At 32.8% G+C, this 22,766-nt stretch overlaps 1 protein-coding gene and 1 long non-coding RNA gene across 10 annotated transcripts; one reads left to right on the forward strand and one right to left on the reverse strand.

Annotated features, from left to right (window-relative positions):
- LOC110867311 lies at positions 1 to 1,693 on the reverse strand. The gene is made up of 2 exons (XR_002551511.2): positions 1,210 to 1,693; positions 1 to 394 (listed from the first exon to the last, which is right to left on the reverse strand). It is a non-coding gene; the product is annotated as an uncharacterized LOC110867311 (long non-coding RNA).
- A 10,155-nt stretch (positions 1,694 to 11,848) lies between these two features.
- LOC110867310 (probable UDP-N-acetylglucosamine--peptide N-acetylglucosaminyltransferase SEC) lies at positions 11,849 to 19,004 on the forward strand. Of its 9 annotated transcripts, XM_035975277.1 has the most exons (15): positions 11,849 to 11,987; positions 12,397 to 12,525; positions 13,294 to 13,694; positions 13,775 to 13,902; positions 14,029 to 14,201; positions 14,284 to 14,462; positions 14,671 to 14,730; positions 14,817 to 14,900; positions 14,967 to 15,065; positions 16,064 to 16,087; positions 16,712 to 16,768; positions 17,216 to 17,335; positions 17,477 to 17,504; positions 17,730 to 17,917; positions 18,647 to 19,004. In XM_035975277.1, exons 9-15 carry the CDS (start codon positions 15,063 to 15,065, stop codon positions 18,662 to 18,664), a joined length of 438 nt encoding a protein of 145 aa, XP_035831170.1. In that variant the 5' UTR covers positions 11,849 to 11,987; positions 12,397 to 12,525; positions 13,294 to 13,694; positions 13,775 to 13,902; positions 14,029 to 14,201; positions 14,284 to 14,462; positions 14,671 to 14,730; positions 14,817 to 14,900; positions 14,967 to 15,062; the 3' UTR covers positions 18,665 to 19,004. The 9 variants fall into 9 exon arrangements, 1 of the variants encoding a protein (XP_035831170.1); XR_004862696.1 differs by lacking the exons at positions 17,477 to 17,504; positions 18,647 to 19,004 and adding an exon at positions 12,100 to 12,206 and having other exon boundaries at positions 16,551 to 16,768; positions 17,011 to 17,335; positions 17,730 to 17,859; XR_004862698.1 differs by lacking the exons at positions 17,477 to 17,504; positions 18,647 to 19,004 and having other exon boundaries at positions 16,518 to 16,768; positions 17,011 to 17,335; positions 17,730 to 17,859.
- The last annotated feature ends 3,762 nt before the right edge of the window (positions 19,005 to 22,766 follow it).

Here is a 22,766-nt window from a genome sequence, read left to right on the forward strand (position 1 = left end):
TTAAGCATCAAACATGGACAGAACATATCACTAAGTTAAACTTGGTAGACTTGACGGAACTTACAGACTCGATAACAAAAGACCGTAACATACACCGTAACATACAACGTAAACAAGACCGTGTACTGGTTCAAGAAATTGTGGATCTTTACTGACTGGTGCACTTCGGAATGTAGCTGATAACCCCCTTTAGTGTAGCTCTTCGATTTTCCTTGAAATTCCAGAGCTCGCTAATTACATATCTGCCACTGGGGTTATATTCATTCATATGCAATTGATCGTTCTGATCAATCACTTCCTTATGTGCACCGCACCATCTTCCAGGAGGTTGTCAAGTATTCTCGCCAATGTTTTCGTAGTTGGTGTTTTGCGTATATTTACATCCGCAGCCATTCTGTACAATAAAAACATCCATAGTAAGACGGCTGATACAGTTGATCTCATATCAAGAAAACACATTCAAATGACCAATATGAGGAACCCAAAACATAGAGTCTTTAACCAAGTTTATATGAGAAACAGAACAACAACCATACCCAGATTTCAAGATGAACAGCAGAGACTTAAGAAACCCTGTTTTAATCGATTGTATATTTTAAACATTTCAAACAAACTATAACACAAAAACAATCTTAGATTAACACCAAAAAGCAAAAACCCAGTCTTAATAAACAGAGAAAACCAAAAACATCACAAACAAACCTTCATAATAACCAAAACCCAAACCTCTGTTTTGACACCCAATCCCATTGTGAACCCACCACCGTAACCACCGTTCACCTTCCTTCTCCTACCACCGTAACCGTCGTTCCCCATCATTCACCCACCACCATCCGTGGGTTTGTTCATAAAAACAAGAAAGACAATAACCCATCAATTACTTCACCGGTAATTCCTATAAAAAAAGATCATCTTGAAATATTAAAAAGATCACCGGTAATTTCTGTAAAACAATAACCCATCAATTAATTCATGTATCTAATCATAAAAAAACAGTTCTTGAAAAAGTCAAGAAATAAAACTGATGGTCCATTAAACAAAGCAAACAGAGCAATTAAAAATGAAGGTCCATTAAAGCAACAAAACATGTTTCTCTCTCTCTGTATTCAAGAACCCAGATCAAGAAAAACAAAATTAAATGAAGGTCCATTGTTTTCTCTGATCACAACCCAACCACGAAACCCTACTCATGCCATATACGAATCTGACCTTTCCAGCTTTCCTCACTTTAGCAGTTGAAGGTGTGCACATACCGGAGTGGTGTCGCCAATCGGAAGTTCACCGGCTCCTCTCTCTCGTAATTTCTATGTCTCGTGACTCTCTCTCTCTCTCTGTTTTGATCTAATGGGTTGAGGTAGAATAATGGTGGTGGATGTTGATGTGTGAAGGTTAAAGATGAAGAGGTGGTGGGTGGGTCCTATAAATAATTTTAGTGGCTTAGGTTAATGTTTATCAATAAGGGTATAAAGGACATTTCACAATTGTCAAATAGTCAAACAGACGGAAGTGTGACGGAGGGACTCAAATTGTTATGAATTTATAAGCTCAGTGGCTCAAAAAACCAAAAAATGAATTTAGGGGCTCAGGTTGATGTTTCATACATACCACAGGGACACAAATTGTATTTTTCTCAAAAATTTATATGAAAAAACCAAAATATGTTAAAAGGTAATTATTATAATAAAATTTCTAAACTAACATTTTCCAATTGTGAATAGTTGATTACTGCTTGATATATTACTTTTATACTAAGATTTTATTATTGTTTTATTATCGTATATTATTATAAACTATAAATAAGCAATATGTATGTGCATATGGTAGTTGTATCATTGATTTTGTGAGTTTTTTCAAAAAAAAAAAAAAAAAAAAAAGATATTTCCTTTATAACCCTAAAGCGTCAATTTTTGACAATTTAAGTCTAAAGTTTCATTCTTTGATAATTTAAACCCTTTGATTAGTTTGATTTTTCACTTATAATTCAAAAGTTTATATCTTTTGCAATTTAGACTCTTTGAACTTTTTTACTTTTAACCCAAAGCTTTTCATCAATTGCAATTTAACCCCAACACTTTTTAACTTTCAACTTTTGTCCCTTATACATTTCATCTTTCGCAAGTTTTTCGTTTAAAGTTTCGTTCAAAATTTTCTTAGTTAACACATGCGTGTGAGGTTCAATGTTTTTCATATATTTTTCCCGTTTGACAGGCATGTCGCAACGCGTCTATTTTCCCATGTTTGATAAGTCTGTTCAACGCACGGGTCAGAGATCAACTTAGTTATTCTAATATTTTTTTCTATGTTTTACACACAGGTTTACGGTCATGTAAGAAACATTTGACTTTCATCTAATATAATATATGACTAATGAATCCCTTCTACATTGCGGCGGGTGGTAATTCTAGTTTTGTATTTTTTTTGTGTTAAAACCTCCGTGTTATGACACGTAATTAATAACGTGTTTATTTTTATTAGTATTTGGATGTGTAATTTCTTTTTCACGCAGTTGATATCATTAATGATTTGTTTTAATTATGTCATACTTTTACGTTGTTACATTTTTGTAACACCTCGTAAAATCGTGTCCAATAATGTGTTGACACGTGTAATGAACCCTGATAAATTCAAACGTTGACTATGAGGGACTAATTTTCGTCAAAATCGAAAACCTTTATTACAGAAGGACGAAAAGTGTCAACATGCCTAAACTAGGCCTCTGAGTGACCTTATACGATGTCCGTATTCTCAAATGAGCCACTTGTTGGACTAGAGGAATTGTTTGTATAATTATTTGAAAGTTTGCGCAACGAAGGGTTAAAAGTGTCAACATGTTTAATTATACCTCTGACTGACCTTTTAACGAACCCAAAGCATTTGGATGTGCAATCATACTCTCGAGAATGCTTAATATGTGCTACATAGGGCTTTGAAGCTATTAAATGATGATACGCGCAAGTTTTCGCGTTAAAGGGGCTAAAAGTCTCAACATTTAAAACTACACCATGAAGTGACCTTTTAACAAACCCGGGGCTTCGTAATGTTCGATTATACTCTCAAGAATAAGTGATAACAATTTCACGAGGTTTCGATGTCGTTATGCGTTGTTTACGCAAATTCCCAAGAATAAGGGTTAAAAGCGTCAACAAGACGAAATTAGTATTTTCCGGGATCATTTAATGAAACCGGACCTAACGGTGATTGGTTATACTCTCAAGATCATCTACAAGTGGTATCAAGTTCATTAGTTGATAGTTCGAAATCATCGGTCAAAAGGGTTTACAATAAAGATTTTCTAATATCAAAAAATAATTTGAATGACGAAACAATCAAAGTGGCATATACTTTGAATGATTTAGACAAATTATATTCTGATGAGGAATTTCCAATTAAAAATGTGAAAATTGAAAATATTAAAACTGTCTTTAAATTGATAAAAATAAAGTTTTCAGAAATAAAAGATAAAATGGGATTTTCAAAACTTAAATATACTTCTAGAGTTCAACAACGTTTAAACAAGAAGAAAGGTTTCGGTCCAGGTCATCAAAAGAAACCAAATCATTAAAGCAATTTCAAAAAGAAGGGGTTGGGTTTTGATGTTGAAAATAATCAAAATATTAAAGATTTTAAATCAAAAACTGTATTTGTTTCAGGGGCAAGTTTTGAAGAAGAGAAAAAGAGCTCATTCTGGAAGCAATCGAACAAAATGTTTCTTGCAGAAAAACAGAAACATGAGAAGAATGAAGCTAATCAGAAAAAGGAGACAAGAACCTGTTACCGATGCAAAAAAGTTGGTCACATCGCCTGGAACTGTCCAAAGGCAACCAACACACAACAGGAAGTGTCTTCTAAACTCAAAGAGAAAATTGTTGATAAAACTGAACCACCAACAGATAAATTCAAAGTGTTTAAAAATTCAAAATTTGAGGTTGGTGAGAGTTCAAAACGTTTCTACAAAAGAAGAGCAAATCTTAACAACCACAAGTGGATTGTTAAGAAATCAGATGTTAAATCTGGCGATGAATTTGTTTCTTCGGAAGCAAAGGAGCCACTTTCTAGCGATGAATCTGACTCGTCAAAGTTAGAGGAGCCACAAGTTGAGCTAAAAAGAGAAAAATCAGTACCACCAATGGATGATGTCAACTTTCCACCATTGCGGACTGAAAATTTTAAACAAAAAGTTGGAAAAGTAGAGATTTCGAATCAATTCTATTCTGAAAAGAAAGAATTTGATGTCGAAAAAGCGTTTAATGGAAAAGTGAAACATATTTTCGGTAAGATGGTTAATGGAAGAGAAAAAGGGGTAAAAGAATTTTATGAAGCAAAAAAGGAATGTTCAAAAACCAAGTGAATTGAACAGGTTACACCCAAAGCTGGTCAGGCTTGGGTGTCTGTATTCTTTGCTTAAAAATCCTGACTTGCCGGAACTCCCAGCGGAACTCCCAGGTTGGTAATTGGGGAGTAGGAATCAGCATATTTCTTGAGAAATTCACAACTGTGATATTTCGACTTACAAGTGGTATTGTTGATAAGAACCTACAAGTGTCATCTTTCTTGAAAAATGTTTGTGTGAAAAACTTACAAGTGGTTAATAACGGTCATTAAATTGAACTTGATTTAACCTTCATACAAGTGGTTGAAGAAAAGGAAAAATGATAGCTTTTACAAGTGGTTAAAAGAACAAAATGATGAATTAAACCCCATGTTTGTGAAATGACAAACAAAACTAATTTTCCGGAAAAACCATTTTAATTAAAACAAACTTAAGTGTTTTGAAATCATAATGGGAAAATAGTTTGTCGCCAGGGGGAGTTCTGATTGTTTATGCCAAGTGAATGGAGAACTAAAGCAATTCACATCATTCAAATAAAATGACAAACTGATAAAAAAAATTTGAATCATATTTTTCAAAATTATATTTGTACAGTTTATTGCGTTTATTTTCAAATTTTCCTTGAAAATCAAAAATTGAAACATATTTTTTATTTTAGGGGGAGTAAAAAATTTAGAAATTTTGAAAATTTGAAAAATCCAAAAACATGATAAAATCTAAAAAAAGCCAAAAACATTGAAAAATCAAAAATGAGTTTTGTTGTGAAAAAGAGGAAATGATAGTACATCAGTGGACTATCACAACATGCTAAATAAATGGAAAGTCAAAATGTTTTAAAACAAGTCTCACTGATGATGTGCCAGTAGACTTCGCACGATTAGTAGATTGAAGTTGAGATACAAACCTAAATATCAATACTTACTTATCTCGTGGGGAACATCTCTCGGATATATGGGTAACCCCCGAAATCTTGTTTGAGAGATTGCTCTGATTTTGAGATACTAGGTCTTTATACTGTTTGATATCTGGGGTATTATACCTGGTCTTCTGATATTGCAGAAGCAATGGCCTAGACCTAGTATAATACTTTAAGCGCTTTAAAAGCTTACCCTCTGCATAAAAATTGAAAAATATCGAAAGATATGAATAAATTGCAGTTGAAGAAAAGATTCCCTAAAGGGAACACTCCTAAAGTCGAGCATTCATCTCTTTGACTGAACGGAAGTTCATACCTGAGCTCTCAAGGTCTCGCACTAACCCAGAAAACAGATATCAAATTGGTATACTCACTTGTAAGACTGAATCTAGGGAATTTTGATACGGGAGTATATTCTGAGGTGGGACACGCGAATAAGTTTAAGTCCTTAAAGCATTAATTCCTATCTCGAATCGATTGAATCTTGTGTAGAAGTTTAAGTGGACAACAATACTGACAATCAGAAGTAAATTTGTTTAAAACTTAAAGTCTAAAAAGGTCAACGGTGTTAGTGATTTATCTAAAAAACTGATATGATCCTCTTACACAAACTCACAAAAATATTGTCTGTAAATATTTCTTTATTGCATTTTAATACACTGAAAATTGTTAAAAAAAAAACCAAAAAGATTTTAAGCGTGTTTTAGCATAAAATTTTGAAAAATCAAAAAAATTCTATTTCATCTTATTTTCGGCAACTGATGTTGAAAAACTGATTTTCAAAATTTTGAGTGCTAAACATGATGAACAACAATGGTTTGGGAGAGTTTGTTTGAAGTAAGAAATGATTTTGAAATGATTAAATGGTTCATTAACTTGAAACCAAATTTGAATGTTTCAAATACAAGTGGTTAAGCAGAGATTAAAATTGTTATAAATAAAAAACTTATGTTTTTAGTAGAGTTTGTGCAGGTAAAAAGCTTTGAAAGAGCTAAGTTTTGACTCCTGAGGATTTTCCGCATAAGCATATGCAGAATAGAGCCAAGTTTTTTATCATGTTGCTACGAAGAGCCAGGAGACGTTACTGAACCTGTGAAAGATGCAGATAGTGAATTCCAGACTACGATCCTAGCTTGTCGAAAGGGGGAGTCTGAAGACATAAGAGCCAGATTTCAGATTGCTGATGAGCTTAAGGAATCAAGAAATCTGATCAAGCGAATTTGAAGAGTCAGGTTGAGATGATAGAAGAAGAGAGAGATTGAAGAGGATGCTTACAGAGAAAGATACTTTGGAGAAGAGCGAGAAGACTGATCAAGACTGAAGACTCGACACACTGAAGACTCGTCATCATCCAAGGGGGAGTTTGTTAGTGCATATGTCTGTTGACTTCGTCTTGTATCGAGTCTTGTAATAGAATAGATAGTCCAAGACACGTAGTTCGAGAAAAACGGGAAACATGTCTGAACCAGCAGGTTCACACGAAGTGACCAGTTCGTGCAAACTGGCCAGTCCGTGCGAACTGGCATGTGCTGGTTCATGCGACCTGGCGTTCTCTATAAATAGGAGGTCTTGGTTCTTCATTTGTAACTTCTGATTCCGGTAGCGAAGCTCTGCCGAAGTGTCTCCAGCTCGTGTAAAGTTGTTATATCAATACAATTGACAGTTAAACTACTTCTAAGTGCAAATCAAGCTGCTAGAACATCAATACGTCTGATTCCGCCTTTCGTATTGATCGAGAACTCTTCTGAACGTCTCGTTTGATCGATTCACCGATCCTACAAAGGGGTTAAAAGTGCCTAAATTAAAAGTTAAAATGCATTTAAAAGTACAGGGACTGAACTTGCCATGTTTGAAAACATATTTGCTGATCTCGTAAGTTTAGGCGGGCCGCGTAAGAGACCTCTCACACTTACGCGGGGCGTGTAAAAGTCCCCAGCACAGAAAACAGCCTTCAATTCCTGTTTTGTTACTTGCAGCCCAAACATATCACATAAACTCGATACTAGGGGCTCTCTAATGGTATTGAGACCTGGTTTAACACATGTTATCATATGATAATCCCTCCCAAACACTTGTCATGATCCAAACATCACCCAAAACCTATAAATAGGAAGTGAGTTCATTCACTTCATTTGCACATTTTCATTCTATCTTTTTATCTTTCAAACCTGGAGCTTTCTAAACTGGTTGGGAACTTATTCTTAGTAGAAAAGATAGCTAGGACCCTTTGAAAGTGTCTTAGCCCTCTCTATAGTTCAGTTTTATGTTTTAAAAACCGAAAAGTCAAGTTATCGTAAATTAACTTTGACTTTCGGTTTAAACTCAAATGATCCAGCCACCGTTCGAAATGAATGTGGGTATGTGACCATAGTTAGGTAGATAATTAACCCTTAAAAGGGCACCTCCTAATTCTTTCGTTTGCTTAGTTAATTGTCGGGTCAAACCATTTGGTTAAAAAGTCAAACTTGGCAGATTTATAAATAATAATTAAAACCAATGATGCAGAGGTTATAAATTATATTTTAACACTCTAATAACTTGGTAATTATTATTAAAACATGTCTAAGCATGTTCAACCCGACAATTATGAGTTTAGGGTCGGTTCGCAACCGAAGTCGCAAAAGCTTGACTTTTGCTTTGACTTTTAGTTCTGACCCAATCTAGCTTAAATCCTTGATGTTTTAAGCTTCCATTAGGACCATATTATGTTGTAGTATAACCCCCTAAGGTTGTATTACCTGGTCCTTAGTAGTTTGAATTATATGCTAATCTCCGTTATTATGCTTATAAATGCCCATTTCGCCCTTTTAACATATAAATGAGAATTTTGAAAATGTGATAGGACAAAAACCTTTATTACTGATATATAAGTATGTCCCGAAAATTTCACATCAGTTCTTGGTCTCAAACAGGAGTTATGCGCGATATCGTAAATAGAAGCTTTTTATTAATTAAATTGCGATATCCTGCATAAGGCATGTTTTAACTTGGATTTTGACCCAAAACTCATTACCTACTGTTAAGATATTATTTTTAGGGATTTTTGGAATTTTTGATCAGATTATAATCTGATCATATCAAGGAGTTCTTGTATAATTCGGTAAATGACGATAATACCCTTTTCATGCATAAAAGGAGATTTACAAATGATTTGAATGCCAAAACTTTTCCTACTGATTTCATATATTAAATAAATTATTTTGAGCATTTAAGACTGATCAAAATCTCAGATTTACATAAACATTCTTAATTATCGTCAATTAGCGATTTTACGCGTCGCTAATTAAGGTGCATAGTATGGTTTAAAACCATATTTAACACCTAAGACTTATTACCTACTGAATTTTTTAAAAAAAATTTAATATTTTTATAGTAGGTACAAGTCATGAACTCAGACTTCCAAAAATGTCCTTAAAAGTATATATGAAATGACCAAAATGCCCTTTCGGGGCATAGTTTGGCCATAATTGGTAAACCTCACATATATATAATATCTTACTGATGTAATGTGATAAAATAAGTATTTTTACTGATTATCAAAGACCAGAACCTCAGTTTGCTTTAAAACCTCTTTTATAAAGGGTAAAACGACCAAAATGCTCGTACGGGACTTAATTTGGTTTTAAATACTTTTTGGGCATATATGTTAACATCCTACTGATGTATTAACATATTCTAAGCATAATAACATATGGGACTTGTATATGGTTCATTTGGTTGCCCGTTACGCATTTACGCGTTCGGATCGGTTTATGTAACTAGTTTACGTAAGTTTGCCGAAACGGGTTTAACCTTATCGTTTTTATCTCAAAATCCAGAGTGTGTTTAGTTTACCCATATTATACAAGTCTTCGTACTTGTTGGATCTAAATAACATTCAATTCCGGTCATCGCTTAATCTAGCGTATCGTACCTTTTTAGATACCTTAGGCTAGCCGGTCTAAGTCTACGACTTAAATAAGACCGTTAGCATTCTGAATTAGTTATATATTACCATCACTCCAGACTAGAGCCACCCGGTAAAAGCTACCTGCATTTAGATAGATTGGATACGACTGAGTTATTTTGCTGTGAATCAAGTATTAGCTCAGGTAAATACTTTTAACTTATTTTCCGTTATACGGGCTTGGGATACAGTATTATAATAATACCGCTTGGCCGTGTATGAAATCATACAATCGGAATGTGATTAAAAAGATGCATAACCCGTTTTAATCTGTTTTGTTTGATGCAATGCCTTTGGGGGGTTAATGACCATGTCCTGGATATCCTCAGCTCATTTATTAAATGGCCACGGCTTAAGCACGGGGTGTAGGCATACACCTGACAGTTGCGTATGTATAAACGGTATCTCACATCTCTTGTGGGCATATACTTGTGGCGTGTCAATTAACTTAATCCGGCTCTTCTAACCGGTCCTGAATGGACGACAAACATGTAAAACTGTATACAAGATTATTTTAAATAATTGTCCCAAGTTATAAAAAGTTTTGTGCCTTGTGCACTTAAATCAATTTTCATAAATTCTTTTCAAAAGAGTCAGTTAATTGTAATTACCAGTGAAGTGGCATGTACTACTCGTAATAGGCTGGGAGTTGCTCGGTGTCGAAAAAGAGGATCTTGCAAGTCCTTAAAGATGCCATAAAGTCTGCTAAGCTTCATTTTATACATTCTGTAATGATCCACCTGTGGAATTGATATTACAGGCTCGTCTATAATAAATACTTTGATATTTTCAGACATTTGAGTTTGTAATAATATTTTTATATTCCAAGACTTCCGCTGTGCTATTCTGTGTATGTTTGACCATAACGATATCAACTACTTCACGATACTCCCCACCGGGCCCACCGGTAATACGTGGAAATATCGGGGTGTGACAATTTTGGTGTCTAAAGTCGAGTCGCAATTATAACGAACCAAACACATATAGATACTATTCACTTAATGTTACCACTAGGCTTGTAAACGAACCGAACGAACACGAACATGAACACATGCATGCTCGTGTTTGTTCATTTAACTTTAACCGAACATGAACACGAACATATAATCGAACACATTTTTTGTTCATGTTCGTTCATTAAGAAATCGAGCATGTTCGTGTTTGTTTATGTTCGTTCGTTTAAAGCTTAAACAAACAGTTCACGAACATTAACGAACACAAACGAACATAAACAAAAAAATTTAAGTGAATGTATTTGAATAAACAGAAACAAACATAAATTAGCATGATTACACAACAAGTCTATCATATTATAGTTCATCCGAAAACACATCTAAATTAGGGTTCATAGATGTACTAATGAGTTATATTTATATAAGTAGTTAGAAAACCTAATATTTATATAAATATAACTATTTATATATTTACTAAAAATTAAACGAACATAAACAAACGTAAATAAGCGAACGTTCGCGAACATAAATGAACGAATGTTCATGAACATAAATGAACGAACACAAGATGTGTTCATGTTCGTTCATTTATTATTTAAATGAACATAAACGAACTTTTTGCCGAACAAGTTCATGAACAGTTCATGAACGTTCGGTTCGTTTACAGGCCTAGTTACCACCCTTTTTAGTTTGTTTATCCTTTGTCATAATGTGCGATACTGATCGAACTCTCATAAAGTCCCCGCCACAACGACGATTGGATTAAAGCTTGCATGGTCTACATTAACCCTTCAATACACTATGTAACAAATTTCATTCTCTTTTTTTTTATTTAGCCTCTGATGGTTAAAGCTAACTTTTAACTCTACACATATTACTTAACTGTGTTGTTTGCTTATTTTTACGGTCGTTAAGATTAAAGTCTAAATGGTCTATAATATTAATCCTTTGATATACCAGATAAGAAGTACATCATCGCCAGTATCCTCCTACGATCTCGCCGTGAAGCGTGAGCTCAAATACTAGTATTATAACATACATACATACATAGTGGATGATTTAAATGAGAAGAAATTCCTTGAAAGAAGAAAAAAAGAAAAAAAATTTAAACCAATTAGAGTTTTATTTTATTTCAATTAACATTTGTATTTAATATTAGTGTAAGAGTATATTGCTAAATTTACATAGATTATTAATTTGTAGTCTTTCTTTTTATATCTAACTTCATTAAATTTGTAACTTATTTTAAATATATATTTTTCACAAGATTTTTTTTTAATTTAAAGTGTAGGATAAATTATGGGGTGTGTATGATAAACTACACGTTGTGTATGATAAATTTCAATATGTGTAGAATAAATTTCGCAAAATGTGTAAGAAAAATTTTGATGTGAGTAGGCAAAAAAATTAGTGTGGACAATGATAGTATTTATAACTAATTAATTAGTCAAATCTATATATATATATAAATGAGATGGATTTGGGCTATGTGTCCTTTGTCTTTGGCCATCCAGGCTGATGTGGCAATATGGTTTAGGAGGGAAATCAAAATTTGCTTTGTACATTCTCGATTCCAAGTAAAAAAGGCGGGATCCGAATGGATTTGGGTCGGGTTAATGGTTTCCAAATACACCGTGGTATGTTATTCGGATCCATATAAAAGTCAACTTTCTCACCTTTTTCTTTGTAAACCCTAATAGACAACTCATCGCCGCTTTCATTCTTCTGAATCCATCTCTGTGTTTTCTTCACTCAACTTAACCCTAATAGACAACTTCATCACCGTTATGAGATTACTTAGATGATGTTCTTCCTTCAGCGATTCGTCAATGTTCATCACATGTATGTTCTTCGTTTTTAATCTTTGATGTTTTTGTTATCTGAATCTAATTGTATTGATCGTATTTTTTGTTTTTGATCTCATAAACCCTACACACACAATGTCCACATACAGTTCTTCATTCTGTCGCAGTTCTTCAATTGGTAACACAGCTATGTCAATCGAATATCTCTAAATCTAATTGTATTACTTTACCCGTTCTGATTCAAGAAGATGATCAAGTTAGCAATCCTTCTGATATTTCTTATTCTTTTTTTCAATCCATTTAATGCTTCCATTTCTTTTGATTTTTTTTTCATTAAGGTTTTTTTTTCGAAACCCTAACATATTTTATTTCAAAGTTTTGATTAAGTTTGAGGCTATGTTAATTGGGTTTGTCCGATTTAATAATGCATATGGTCTGATTGACAGGTTCTGGTCGCAAACCCTAACAATCTTTCCTAATTGTCGCCACTTCAAATCTGTTGTTATTGCTGCATGATCATACATGTTAGTGGTCTGGAACGTCGCTAATCGAAATCCATGGAGATGAACAAATAGGTTGATTCTGTTTCCAATCTCGATGTATATTGATGTATCTTGAATTATTTGTATATGCTCTAATTGTAATATTGATATTTGTTTTGTGTTTTCATTTGTTTCCAGTAGCTTGAATGGTTGATGTTGTGTTTTTATGATTTGTGAATAAACAACATCGTTTTTAAGTTGATTCCATTTTTTCCAGCAGTTTGAGGTTGATTGCTATGATTTTTTTTTAAATCGATGTCGTTTTTTTAGCTGATTTGTTTTTTTTTTCCAGTAGTGTGATTTTATGTTATTATAATTTTTGAACTAATGACAATCTTCTTTTATCAATCTAATTCATTTATTTTCTTTAGTTTGAGGTTGCATTTTTAGGATTGGTTATTCAGATTTTAACATTACTGCTTACAAATGATGCACAACTTTTTAGAGAAACCATATTATGGTTCCCCTAATACTAATATCAATGATTTTTAGATTCCCTATTGCTTTGTTTTTTTTTTGTTCATTGATGCAGACTATTGTAGATTGTATATATAGATTTATCGTACATCTTGAATCGATTTGTAGCGTTTAGGGGTTTCCATCAGATCTGTTACCCTAATAACCTAATGTTTGACGTTCGTTTGTTAATAAAAATCTCCAATATGAGATTGTTTCTTTAAATTGTTAAGTATAATTTGTGGATTTTAAATAATTCTTAATTACTTTTAGTTGTGAAACATGCATTAATATTGGAGTGTGCTTTTTCATTAGGTTAAAACTCGGTTTACTTTTTTTACGCAGACAAAAACCAATTCTATAGCTTGGAATCCAACGGAGCCCATGAACTTCAACACTGCAAATGAAAATTTTAACTGTTACAGCTATGATGCAAGAAAATTGGGAGAAGCCAAGTGCATACACAAAAATGAAATATAATTCATAGAAAAATAACAATAACTATTCATGTCTACCTGAACAATTTGATTATGCATAACATGCATAATAAACTGATTATATCATTGACTTACATGGATGACAGTGGTGACCCGCATAGAACAAAGGTGCTCCTGAACTGGTAAGTGCAATCTTTTATGTTAAATTTGAATAGATTGACTTGACCCTTTGTTGATGCAAGGAAAGTTAACGCGATGATTGATGAATTTGTGGAATGTGGATTGCATTTTTTGGCTATTGCAAAACAGGTCAGCATTTTTTTTTTCAAACACCCTTCTATAGTTTTATGTTTCATCATGATTCCTTACTCATCGTGATAAATTTGTAGGAACGTATGATAGTTCTGAGACCAGGTGATCCATGGTAGTTTGTTGGATTGTTGTACTTTTAGACCCACCCAGGCATGACAGTGCTAAAAGCACTGCGAAGCTCTCAATCTTGTGAAGATGATTACTGGTAATTAATTATATCTATTTATATTGGAAATTATTATTATTATTATTATTATTATTATTATTATTATTATTATTATTATTATCCTTTTATTTTATAACTATATCGTGTCTTTTTATTAAAATATAGGTGATCAACTTGCTATAGTTGTAGACGGCTTGGTATGGGAATGAACATGTACCCTTCTTATTCACTGCATATGGGGAAGCAGCCACATCTCGGACGGCTATTGGCTCTGGATTAATGGCCCAAGGAATACCAAATGATGTCACGTGTATAGTACCTTTTCATTCAAATTATATGTTAGTTTTATTTTTATCTAAGTTATTAATTATTAATTATATGTTTAATATTTTTTTAAAACACTTTTCGGTTTCTGGTCAGGGAATGGGGGTGATGGTTTTTAGTAATGATTTAGAGTTAAACAAGGCCTTAGTTTGTGATGATGTGCTGGAAAAAATGGTAAGAACAACCGGCTGAAAATTTTAGACCGACTGAAGTTGACGTCAAAGCCGCTAGAAGGCAAAGGTGGCGGTGGGAAAGGTGGTCTTGCCTAAGGTCAGGTATGATGTGATATATATCTGGAAAGTGATGGAAAGAATGTGGTACAATATATCTGGAAAGTTTTGGACAAAATTCATGAATTTTCGGATAAAGTTTGCAATGAATATTGGGTGGCTATCGATATTATAAACTGATTTTATTGACAATGTATTATTTATAATACCGTACTTTGGTTTGTTTCTGGTTATGTTTTTTAATCATGTGCAGGGCTTGATATCCGAGCTGGAACCGCCGAGTCCGATGAGATGCTTGATCGGTTCTTTAAAGGTTCATCATTCATTCATAAGTACATGTATCAAGTTGTTCTTAAAATGCTGAATATAATATGGGTTTGATGTTCTTATTTTCTGCAGTGACTTTTCCAATAACAATCTTTGTGGATGGTCCATTCACAACGCTGGTGGCGGTAGAGACGTAGTTGGCGACAACTAGATTAGGTATGCATGTCATCCCTTCTTAAGCAAATACATATATTATAACCTAACTTGGCATCTTTGATTCAGTGTTTCAGGCGCAAAAAGGTTGTCCATCGACCAGTAAATAGCAAAACTTTTGGAGTTCTTTCTTATTCATGAAAGGTTGTTGATCATCACTATCAAATGGTATGTTTTTGAATGTTTATCCAATGGTATTTTACTTATGATTTAATTTTACTCTTGGTTTATATACAACATAGATCATTCAAACAGGGTTAGTAAAATATGTGGTTTTAAATTAGGGTCTCATTTAATTTGAAACTCAACTAAGAACTTACTATGCTGTTTATTCTATTTTGAAGCTTAAAAGATATAAATAATTGTTAAAGAGAATAAGAGATACATTTGAACAGTGAATGGTTATGTGGTTAAGATTGGTAATGATTTTAGAAATATTGTATATGTTACTCCATATTTATCTAATGGAAGTGTAAATATAGTGAAGCTAAGTTACCCATATGAAAACGGGCAAATGGGTTAAAAATGACAAAAAGTGTATTTAATTCTTACAACCTCTTAAAGAATTATTATTCAGTTATATTATACTAATAATTTAAAAAATGTAACTTTTAATCGTGTGTAGTTCCTATCAACTGTAGATGAAATTTCCAATCAGTTATTCAAATAGTTTATGGGAATAAAAGGCTACATGTTTCACATATCTATAATATAAATGATTACTTTTATTGAAGCAATAAAAAAGGTGATTTATGTTTTCTCTATAATCTTTATTATTAACCCAAAGAAGAATATTTGTGTTGCTTAAAATGTGATATGGTTCTCAGTATATGACTTTATGTTGAGTGTTTATAAAATATTGATTCCGGATGTAACCTGGCTGGTCATATGAAATATTTTTTTACCAGCATACTGTTTGAAACATGATTACAAAAACATAGTATGGAAATATTAATCTAATATTTGCATTACACGATTAAAGAAATTGTCCTATTTAAAATCTGTTTGGGTCACGTTTGACCCGTTTAAACTTGCAGTAATTACTTTGAAAACACATGTCTAAATACCCCCTTCCCTGCTATGAATTTACTAGATTTTTTTATATGTTCATTTTTTTTACTCTAAAACCAAACTTGAGGCTGATATCTGGTGTATGTTTCTTGCAGGACTTGTCAACAGTTCCTTCACAGGTTAGTAGTACATATGTTCTATCGTATTCTTTAGACATTAATGTATATATGTTTTTATATCGGTATTATCCTTGCTTTTAAAAAGCATGAGGCGTTTAGGCTCGAAAACGTTGCTATATGTATGACCAAAAGCTGCATCTCTTTCGTCTTTTTTACATATGAGCCTTTACATCAAATAAATCACTCATAATCTCTTCATCCTTTTTGGTCATTTTTACATATCAGACTTCTTTGCACCCTAATTTTGACCATTTTTTACTTTGACTTTTGACCCACATGTACATGAATTGCCTCCTCAAGGCCCCGAGCTTTTTTTTCTTCTCCTCTCATTTTGAAAAAATAATTAACCGATTATTTTTTTTGAATAGTGTATGTATGATATATAAAAAATAATATAATGCCAATGCTATGGGCTTGGTTATCTATTTAGATCAGAAATAGGATTGAAATGTATCCTTATTAGCTGGATGCATGGTCAAACCTGGGAAGTGCATACATGAGGAAAGGAAGACTTGCCGAAGCTGCTCAATGTTGTCGGCAGGCTCTTTCACTAAACCCTCATTTGGCAGACACACAGTTGCTTGAAGCTTCCGTTAGGTTTCTTCTATTCATATGCTTCTGTAGGTTGATGCTCACAACAACCTTGGAAACTTGATGAAAGCTCAAGGACTGGTGCAAGAAGTAAGATATTTAATTTCTTTCGGGTGCTATTGTATAACAAGTCATAACCATTGAGGAGTTAAAACTTAAAACACCATACATTACCATTCATGCCATTCATTTTCAATCACCTATCATTATTCACTGACTCAAACATGATAACAGTTCCACTGTGTCTGTTCACATTCTAGAAATATTGCATTATCATGTAGTGTATTCTCATAGCCTTTTTTGTATTCTGTTGTTTTCCCATTGACTTCTAGGTCTATTCTTCAGAGCTTCTAGAGGACTGATCATTTTGTGCATAGCCGAGTTATAGGTTGTAGTGTTTGGCTATTCACTGCATCAGTTTGTATGTGAACATAAAGATTGTTGTGTTTGTCTGTTCACTGCATCTCTTTGTATTAAACATAAAGACCAACCGAAATTTTGTAATCATCATTACGATGAGTACCTTTGTTTGAACAGGCATACAAGTGCTACCTGGAGGCACTCTGTATACAACCGACTTTTGCCATTTCCTATTCTAATCTTGCTGGCCTTTTCATGGAGTCTGGCGATCTTAGTAGGGTACATCAGTATTACAAGGTAAGTGGAGTTTGGATGAAAATTTGAAATTAAAAATCAACTGATCGTTTGGCTTAGAGGTGGTTCAAAATGAGCCGGTCAAACAGGTTGGGTAATGGGCTATTGCAATTTCAGCTGAAACATATATTTTGTTTACTGCAGGTAGAGAGCACGGGTCAGGTCGGATCGGGTAGGGTAGATCCACTCATAATCTAATTTTACTATTGATTTTTTTTATAAATACTTGATGCTTTAAATGTGATTGCAAAAACTAATTGAATACAATAATAACTGAAATTGTTATAAATAAATAGGAATTTGTGTGCATTAAAATACACTTTGGGTGACCTTATACCTACATTCTGTATAGACTAAATATTTATTTATCTTCATTTATATTTTCACATTAAATCAGGGAATCTAGCCAGCGTATATGACGAGCAAGGTAACTTGGACATAGCGACGGTTAATTTCAACGGCGAGACATATGAGAGCCCTAACTACTGCACGACGTTGAGACAGGCGGAGCATTCGGCGGCGGAGGTGGCTCTGAATGCGCTCGTGAGCCGTGTTCCGTCGAATTCGTTAGCGGGAAGGATTTTGGTGAGGTTTTGTGGTTTCTAGGGTTTGTAACTTTGTATGGTTTGATTTGTGGAGTTACTTGTGGTTTTGAATGTTTGATTTGTTGATTAGTGGTTTTTAAAAAAAATATGATAGTTTGATTAGGGTAATATGTGACTAATTTTTTTAAATAGTTAAATGTAGTTGATGTTTTAATTTAGGAAATGTATATGAAGTTAACAATTGATAGTTGATACAAATATATAGAATTTAGATGTAGATTCTGATGGAAATTAGTAGTTCAGGTATCATCAGGTTTAGGAAACTTGTGTTTTTGAATATTTGTTTTGCTGATTATTTGGTTTGAGTTGAAGGTTTGGTTGAGGTAGTGTGAGTTTAGATAGTTCAATTCAATTGATGTTTTGATTTGACAAATGTATAGAAAGTTAATAGTTGACATGAATATAGGGAATAATTTTGTTTTGGTGAGAGCTTGAGAGATAGATTCTGATGGAAAACAGTGGTTTAGGTGTCATCACGTTTAGGAAACTTTGTTAATTTATTGTTTTGGAATGAACTTTTACCTAAGGTGGTATGTGGTTAAATAGTTAAATTCAATTAATATTTTAATTTAAGAGATATATAGGAAGTGAACTGTTGACGTAAATATAACGAATAATTTCGATTTGGTGAAGAAAGGGAAAGATGATACTTTAGAGGTTAAAAATGTTATTTTTATAATTTCAATTTGTTTAATTAAATAAAGTATAGATAGGAAACCTGCTATAGCTTTGTGAGGCAAGAAAGAACAAGACAAAAAGGGCAGGTTTCACAACCATCATGATTATCCTTATGAAGATGGGGCCAAACAACATTCCACTTGCTGAAGTCGAACGGAATCAAAAATCAGTGGCGAAGATGAAAGTCAGTCACGAATGCAAGATAGCTACACCGTCTTCAGAATCTAACTATAGCAAAGACAATAAATTTGCTATGGTGTCATGGCACGAAATGGATTCATCTATATTGTAACAAAATGATTTTTATTCTTAAGTACCGGTTATCATTTTTAGACATATTTATTATTTTTTGTAATCTAAATTTTGATATTATATTTAGGGGAACATCTTGTATTGTTGTTCATCACTTCAACGTAGAGGCTTGAAGGCATAAGAGGTGCCTTATAATCTATAGTTCGGTCAAAATTCAAGTCTCTAAAACAAGAAACTATCTAAAGGCTTAAAAGCATACGAAGTGAGTGGAAGGTGTTAAATGTTTTGAAGATATACCATGTTTTCATGACACAAAGACAAGCTATACACAAATTTAGTTTGAAAGTTAAGGGTAACTAATTTAAAAGTCACATTATTAGATTGCCATGTGCAAAGTATGAGGTGATATTTTTGTGTAGTTAAAAATGAAGTTATTCGTCCACATGAAAGCATCCTTAAATTTTTAATCGGTTTCATTTTGGTTTAGTGAAAGTAATGTTTCTACACTTTGACTTCAACATCACACAATTGTAGCAATAATGTTAAACATTTATAATATTTTTATGTATTAAGCCCTCTAAAATAAGTTCTCTTTTTCATTTGTTTTTATCCATATTTTTTATTAATTTTCCATGCATGCACCTAATAGAATGAGATAAGACTAAACAATTGGACATGTTTTTATAAATATGCTTTAACTCGAATTTGTTTTGACCCGTTACTATATTTATGGGTCAACTTTTAATCGATTAATCCTATATGGCGTAGGAAATGCAACAAAATGAGTTCGTTAAAACGGGTCATTTTTAGTGTTGGTTGAACCAAATTGTTTGAGGTTGCGTTGGCTTTCTTTAACACTTACTTTTTTTATTTCCATTTTCTGTCTTTCTAATAACTGAGTGTGCCATGGTTGTGGTATGTGGGTGCTCTACTATGATCAAAGCGAACCGAGACCAGTTGTATAGATCAAGTTCTAATCGATTAATCTTTTATAGAGGTGGCTAGATAAGTAGGTTGTGGGTGGCTTAGGAAACAAGTCAAATGTGTTTATGTGAAAATGGGTCATATTTTACTATGGGTCGAATCAAATTGGTTCAAGTTGGGTTGGATATCTTTTTAACACTTTTTAATTGCACTTTTATTTTGTTAGTGTCGTTTACTATGTGAACAAACATTGTTTACTATAATTGTTTGTCCGTATGTTTGTTCATTTGATTTAGAACTTTGGTGACTTTTAAATTTATCTCATCTACAATACAATCGTGAAGATCAAAATCGTTATTAAAGTTATCAATAGAGATGAATGGGAAATGCAAATCGACACCCACAAATGTTTTTTATGTTATATGTTTTTCTTTAAGTAGTTTAGTTTACGGAGTCGTTTACTATGTCTTCTTTAATTTATCTACAGGTTATTTGATGAATCTGCTAAAATTGAAGTACTAATTCCAATGAAGGTATAAACAAGTAACTAACTTAGAAGCCTAGCCTATCAAATTGGTAATTTTTTCTATAGAGTTTAGTTTTTTTTCCAATTTTTTTTTAATTTAAAAGTGACGGATTTTAAGCTGTAGACGTCTGTCACACTTTTTTTATTATAGTTTTTAACAATATTTAGAAGTTACTTATTTTCTTGTAAGGTTATTAAATACTTTTTTTATTGTAGTTTTAAAAATATTTAGAAGTTACTTATTTTCTTATAAGGTTATTAAGCATTAATTACTAATATTAATGTTTTAATTTTTTGAAATCAATCAAGGTTTGTGGTGGCTTTTTAGAAAGATAAATTTGGCTCAGGTTTGATGTTTTGAAAGATGTTGAGTTTGGATGAATGCTGATAAAAGATTGAAGAATGAAAATTGTCTTATGTTTTTTTGAAATGTTTATGTTTAGTTTTTATTTTTGTATTTATATTTTGTTTGATGTGGATAGTTTTTGTTGTGTTTTTACTTAGGTCATGTGTGGCTTCATGTACGTTTGATGTGGAAAGTTTTTGTTATGTTTTTACTTAGGTCATGTGTGGCTTCATGTACAATTGTGTTAAATACTCGGTTTAGATAGTATTGGGTCAGGTTTGGTAATCGGGTTTCGGTTAAAAAAGGTAAAAACATAAGTGCCTTTATTTCTTTGGGATTATGGTAAAAAAAAGCGGTTTGGCTCAACTCATTTCTTCATAAGTGCTTTGGCTTAACCGGTACCGTATCGCGTAGCATAGGGGTGCACATGTAAAGAAAAGCAAGGAGGCACCCATGGAAAAAAAGTGTTATTTTATGGCAAATAATGTTTGAAAACATGTCTTTTAATTTCAACATTGGTACCGCATAGTATCGACACCAAATTTTAACTTATTTATTTAAACACTTAATAACAATAACATTAAGAACTCACGAATTCGTTCATTCTCTCTCTATCTCTCAAACGTGTTCATAAAAAAACCTTTGAAAGCATGTGTTTTTATTTTATTTAATGACAATTCGATTAATGCAAATTAAATTTCCGATCCGCGAGTATTCGCGGGTTATAACCTAGTATAATAATAAATGAGATGAGAGGAAAAAACAAATTTTATGTTTTACAATTGTACCTTTTGTTCTTTTTTTTCTCAATTAATTATTAGTTTTTTTAAATGAACTTATATTTTTTTAGTTAAAAGCTTCACTAAGTTCAAAATTATATTTGTTAAAATATTAAGAAACATGGAATAATTATGATAATTGTTTTTATGAGTGATTTAAAAAAAATATCTAATGTGGATCAATGGTAAGAATAGTAAAAATACAACCTGTTAAATAAAAAATAGTTTATTTAAAAAAAAAAAAGCAAAGTTAAATACAATCTTTCAAAAAGAAAAAAACCCGGTTGAAAGAATCTGAGAAATGAAAAGATCTTCAAAATTAATTTAACGAAATTTGTCACGGCGATATTCATTTTTTTAAATGCATATATTGATGTTTGTATCCAGGCGTGTAGTGCATATGTTTTTTTTAAACATAATTTTTTACTACCAAATATATCTATAACATTACATTAGCAACCTGTGTAATACATATGATTATAACCTTGTATATAGATTAAAATGAATTTTAATATGTTTTTACCAACTAGTAGGAAACTCGCGCGATGCGGCGGCGACGACAATTTACAACACGGTACTCGTTAATTAGTTTATTAATCGACTCGTGATATATTGTATGGTAAGTCTATTAGTTTGATTATTCATAGCATCGGTATGCTCTATCTATGCCTTACGGATATCAGTTGTTAAATAATGAGTTAATGGATTTTAATAATTCAAACTATTGCCCATTGGTCGGTAACGGTCTTAACTTCAAAAATTCCCACTGGCGGTCCCATCTTTTCACATATTGGCCTTCAATGGACCCTGACTGCCAGAACCCTAACGCCGTTAGTCTCCGGTCGCCGGAAAAACGTTTTTGGCCGGAAAACCCCATTTTGACCGGAAAACTCAACCTTTTCGTCTCAAACCTCTTTGTAACCTTATTACGCACTTTTAGGACCTTTTTCTAGTAAAAAGCCCCAATTATTAAGGTCGTTGGAAAACTCCTTTTTCGCCGAAAAACTTCTTTTTGGCCGTAAAACTCAACTTTTTTAGCCGGAAAACTCTAAGTTTTCATCCCAAACCTGTTTGTAACCATAGATCGGACCTTTAAGAACCCTTTTTCCGACTAGAAACGTTTTTCTGGTGACCAGTGACTAATGGCGTTAGGGTTCTGTTAGTCAGAGTCTATTGAAGGCCAATATGTGAAAAGATGAGACAGCCAACGGAAATTTTTAAAGTTGGGACCGTTGCCGGCCAACGGACAATAGTTGAGATTATTCAAATTCATTGTTCCTTAAATAATAACATATGAAAAAAAAAATCAGTCATAAAGATAGTA

The sequence above is a fragment of the Helianthus annuus genome, chromosome 7 (assembly GCF_002127325.2).
Source record: "Helianthus annuus cultivar XRQ/B chromosome 7, HanXRQr2.0-SUNRISE, whole genome shotgun sequence".
Taxonomy (NCBI): domain Eukaryota; kingdom Viridiplantae; phylum Streptophyta; class Magnoliopsida; order Asterales; family Asteraceae; genus Helianthus; species Helianthus annuus.

Excerpts from the sequence above, each read along its gene's own strand:
- LOC110867310 (XM_035975277.1), top strand. Across the intron at positions 16,769-17,215 it reads CTCAAGGACTGGTGCAAGAA|GCATACAAGTGCTACCTGGA; the intron begins GTAAGATATTTA and ends TTGTTTGAACAG. Across the intron at positions 17,336-17,476 it reads GGGTACATCAGTATTACAAG|GTAGAGAGCACGGGTCAGGT; the intron begins GTAAGTGGAGTT and ends TGTTTACTGCAG.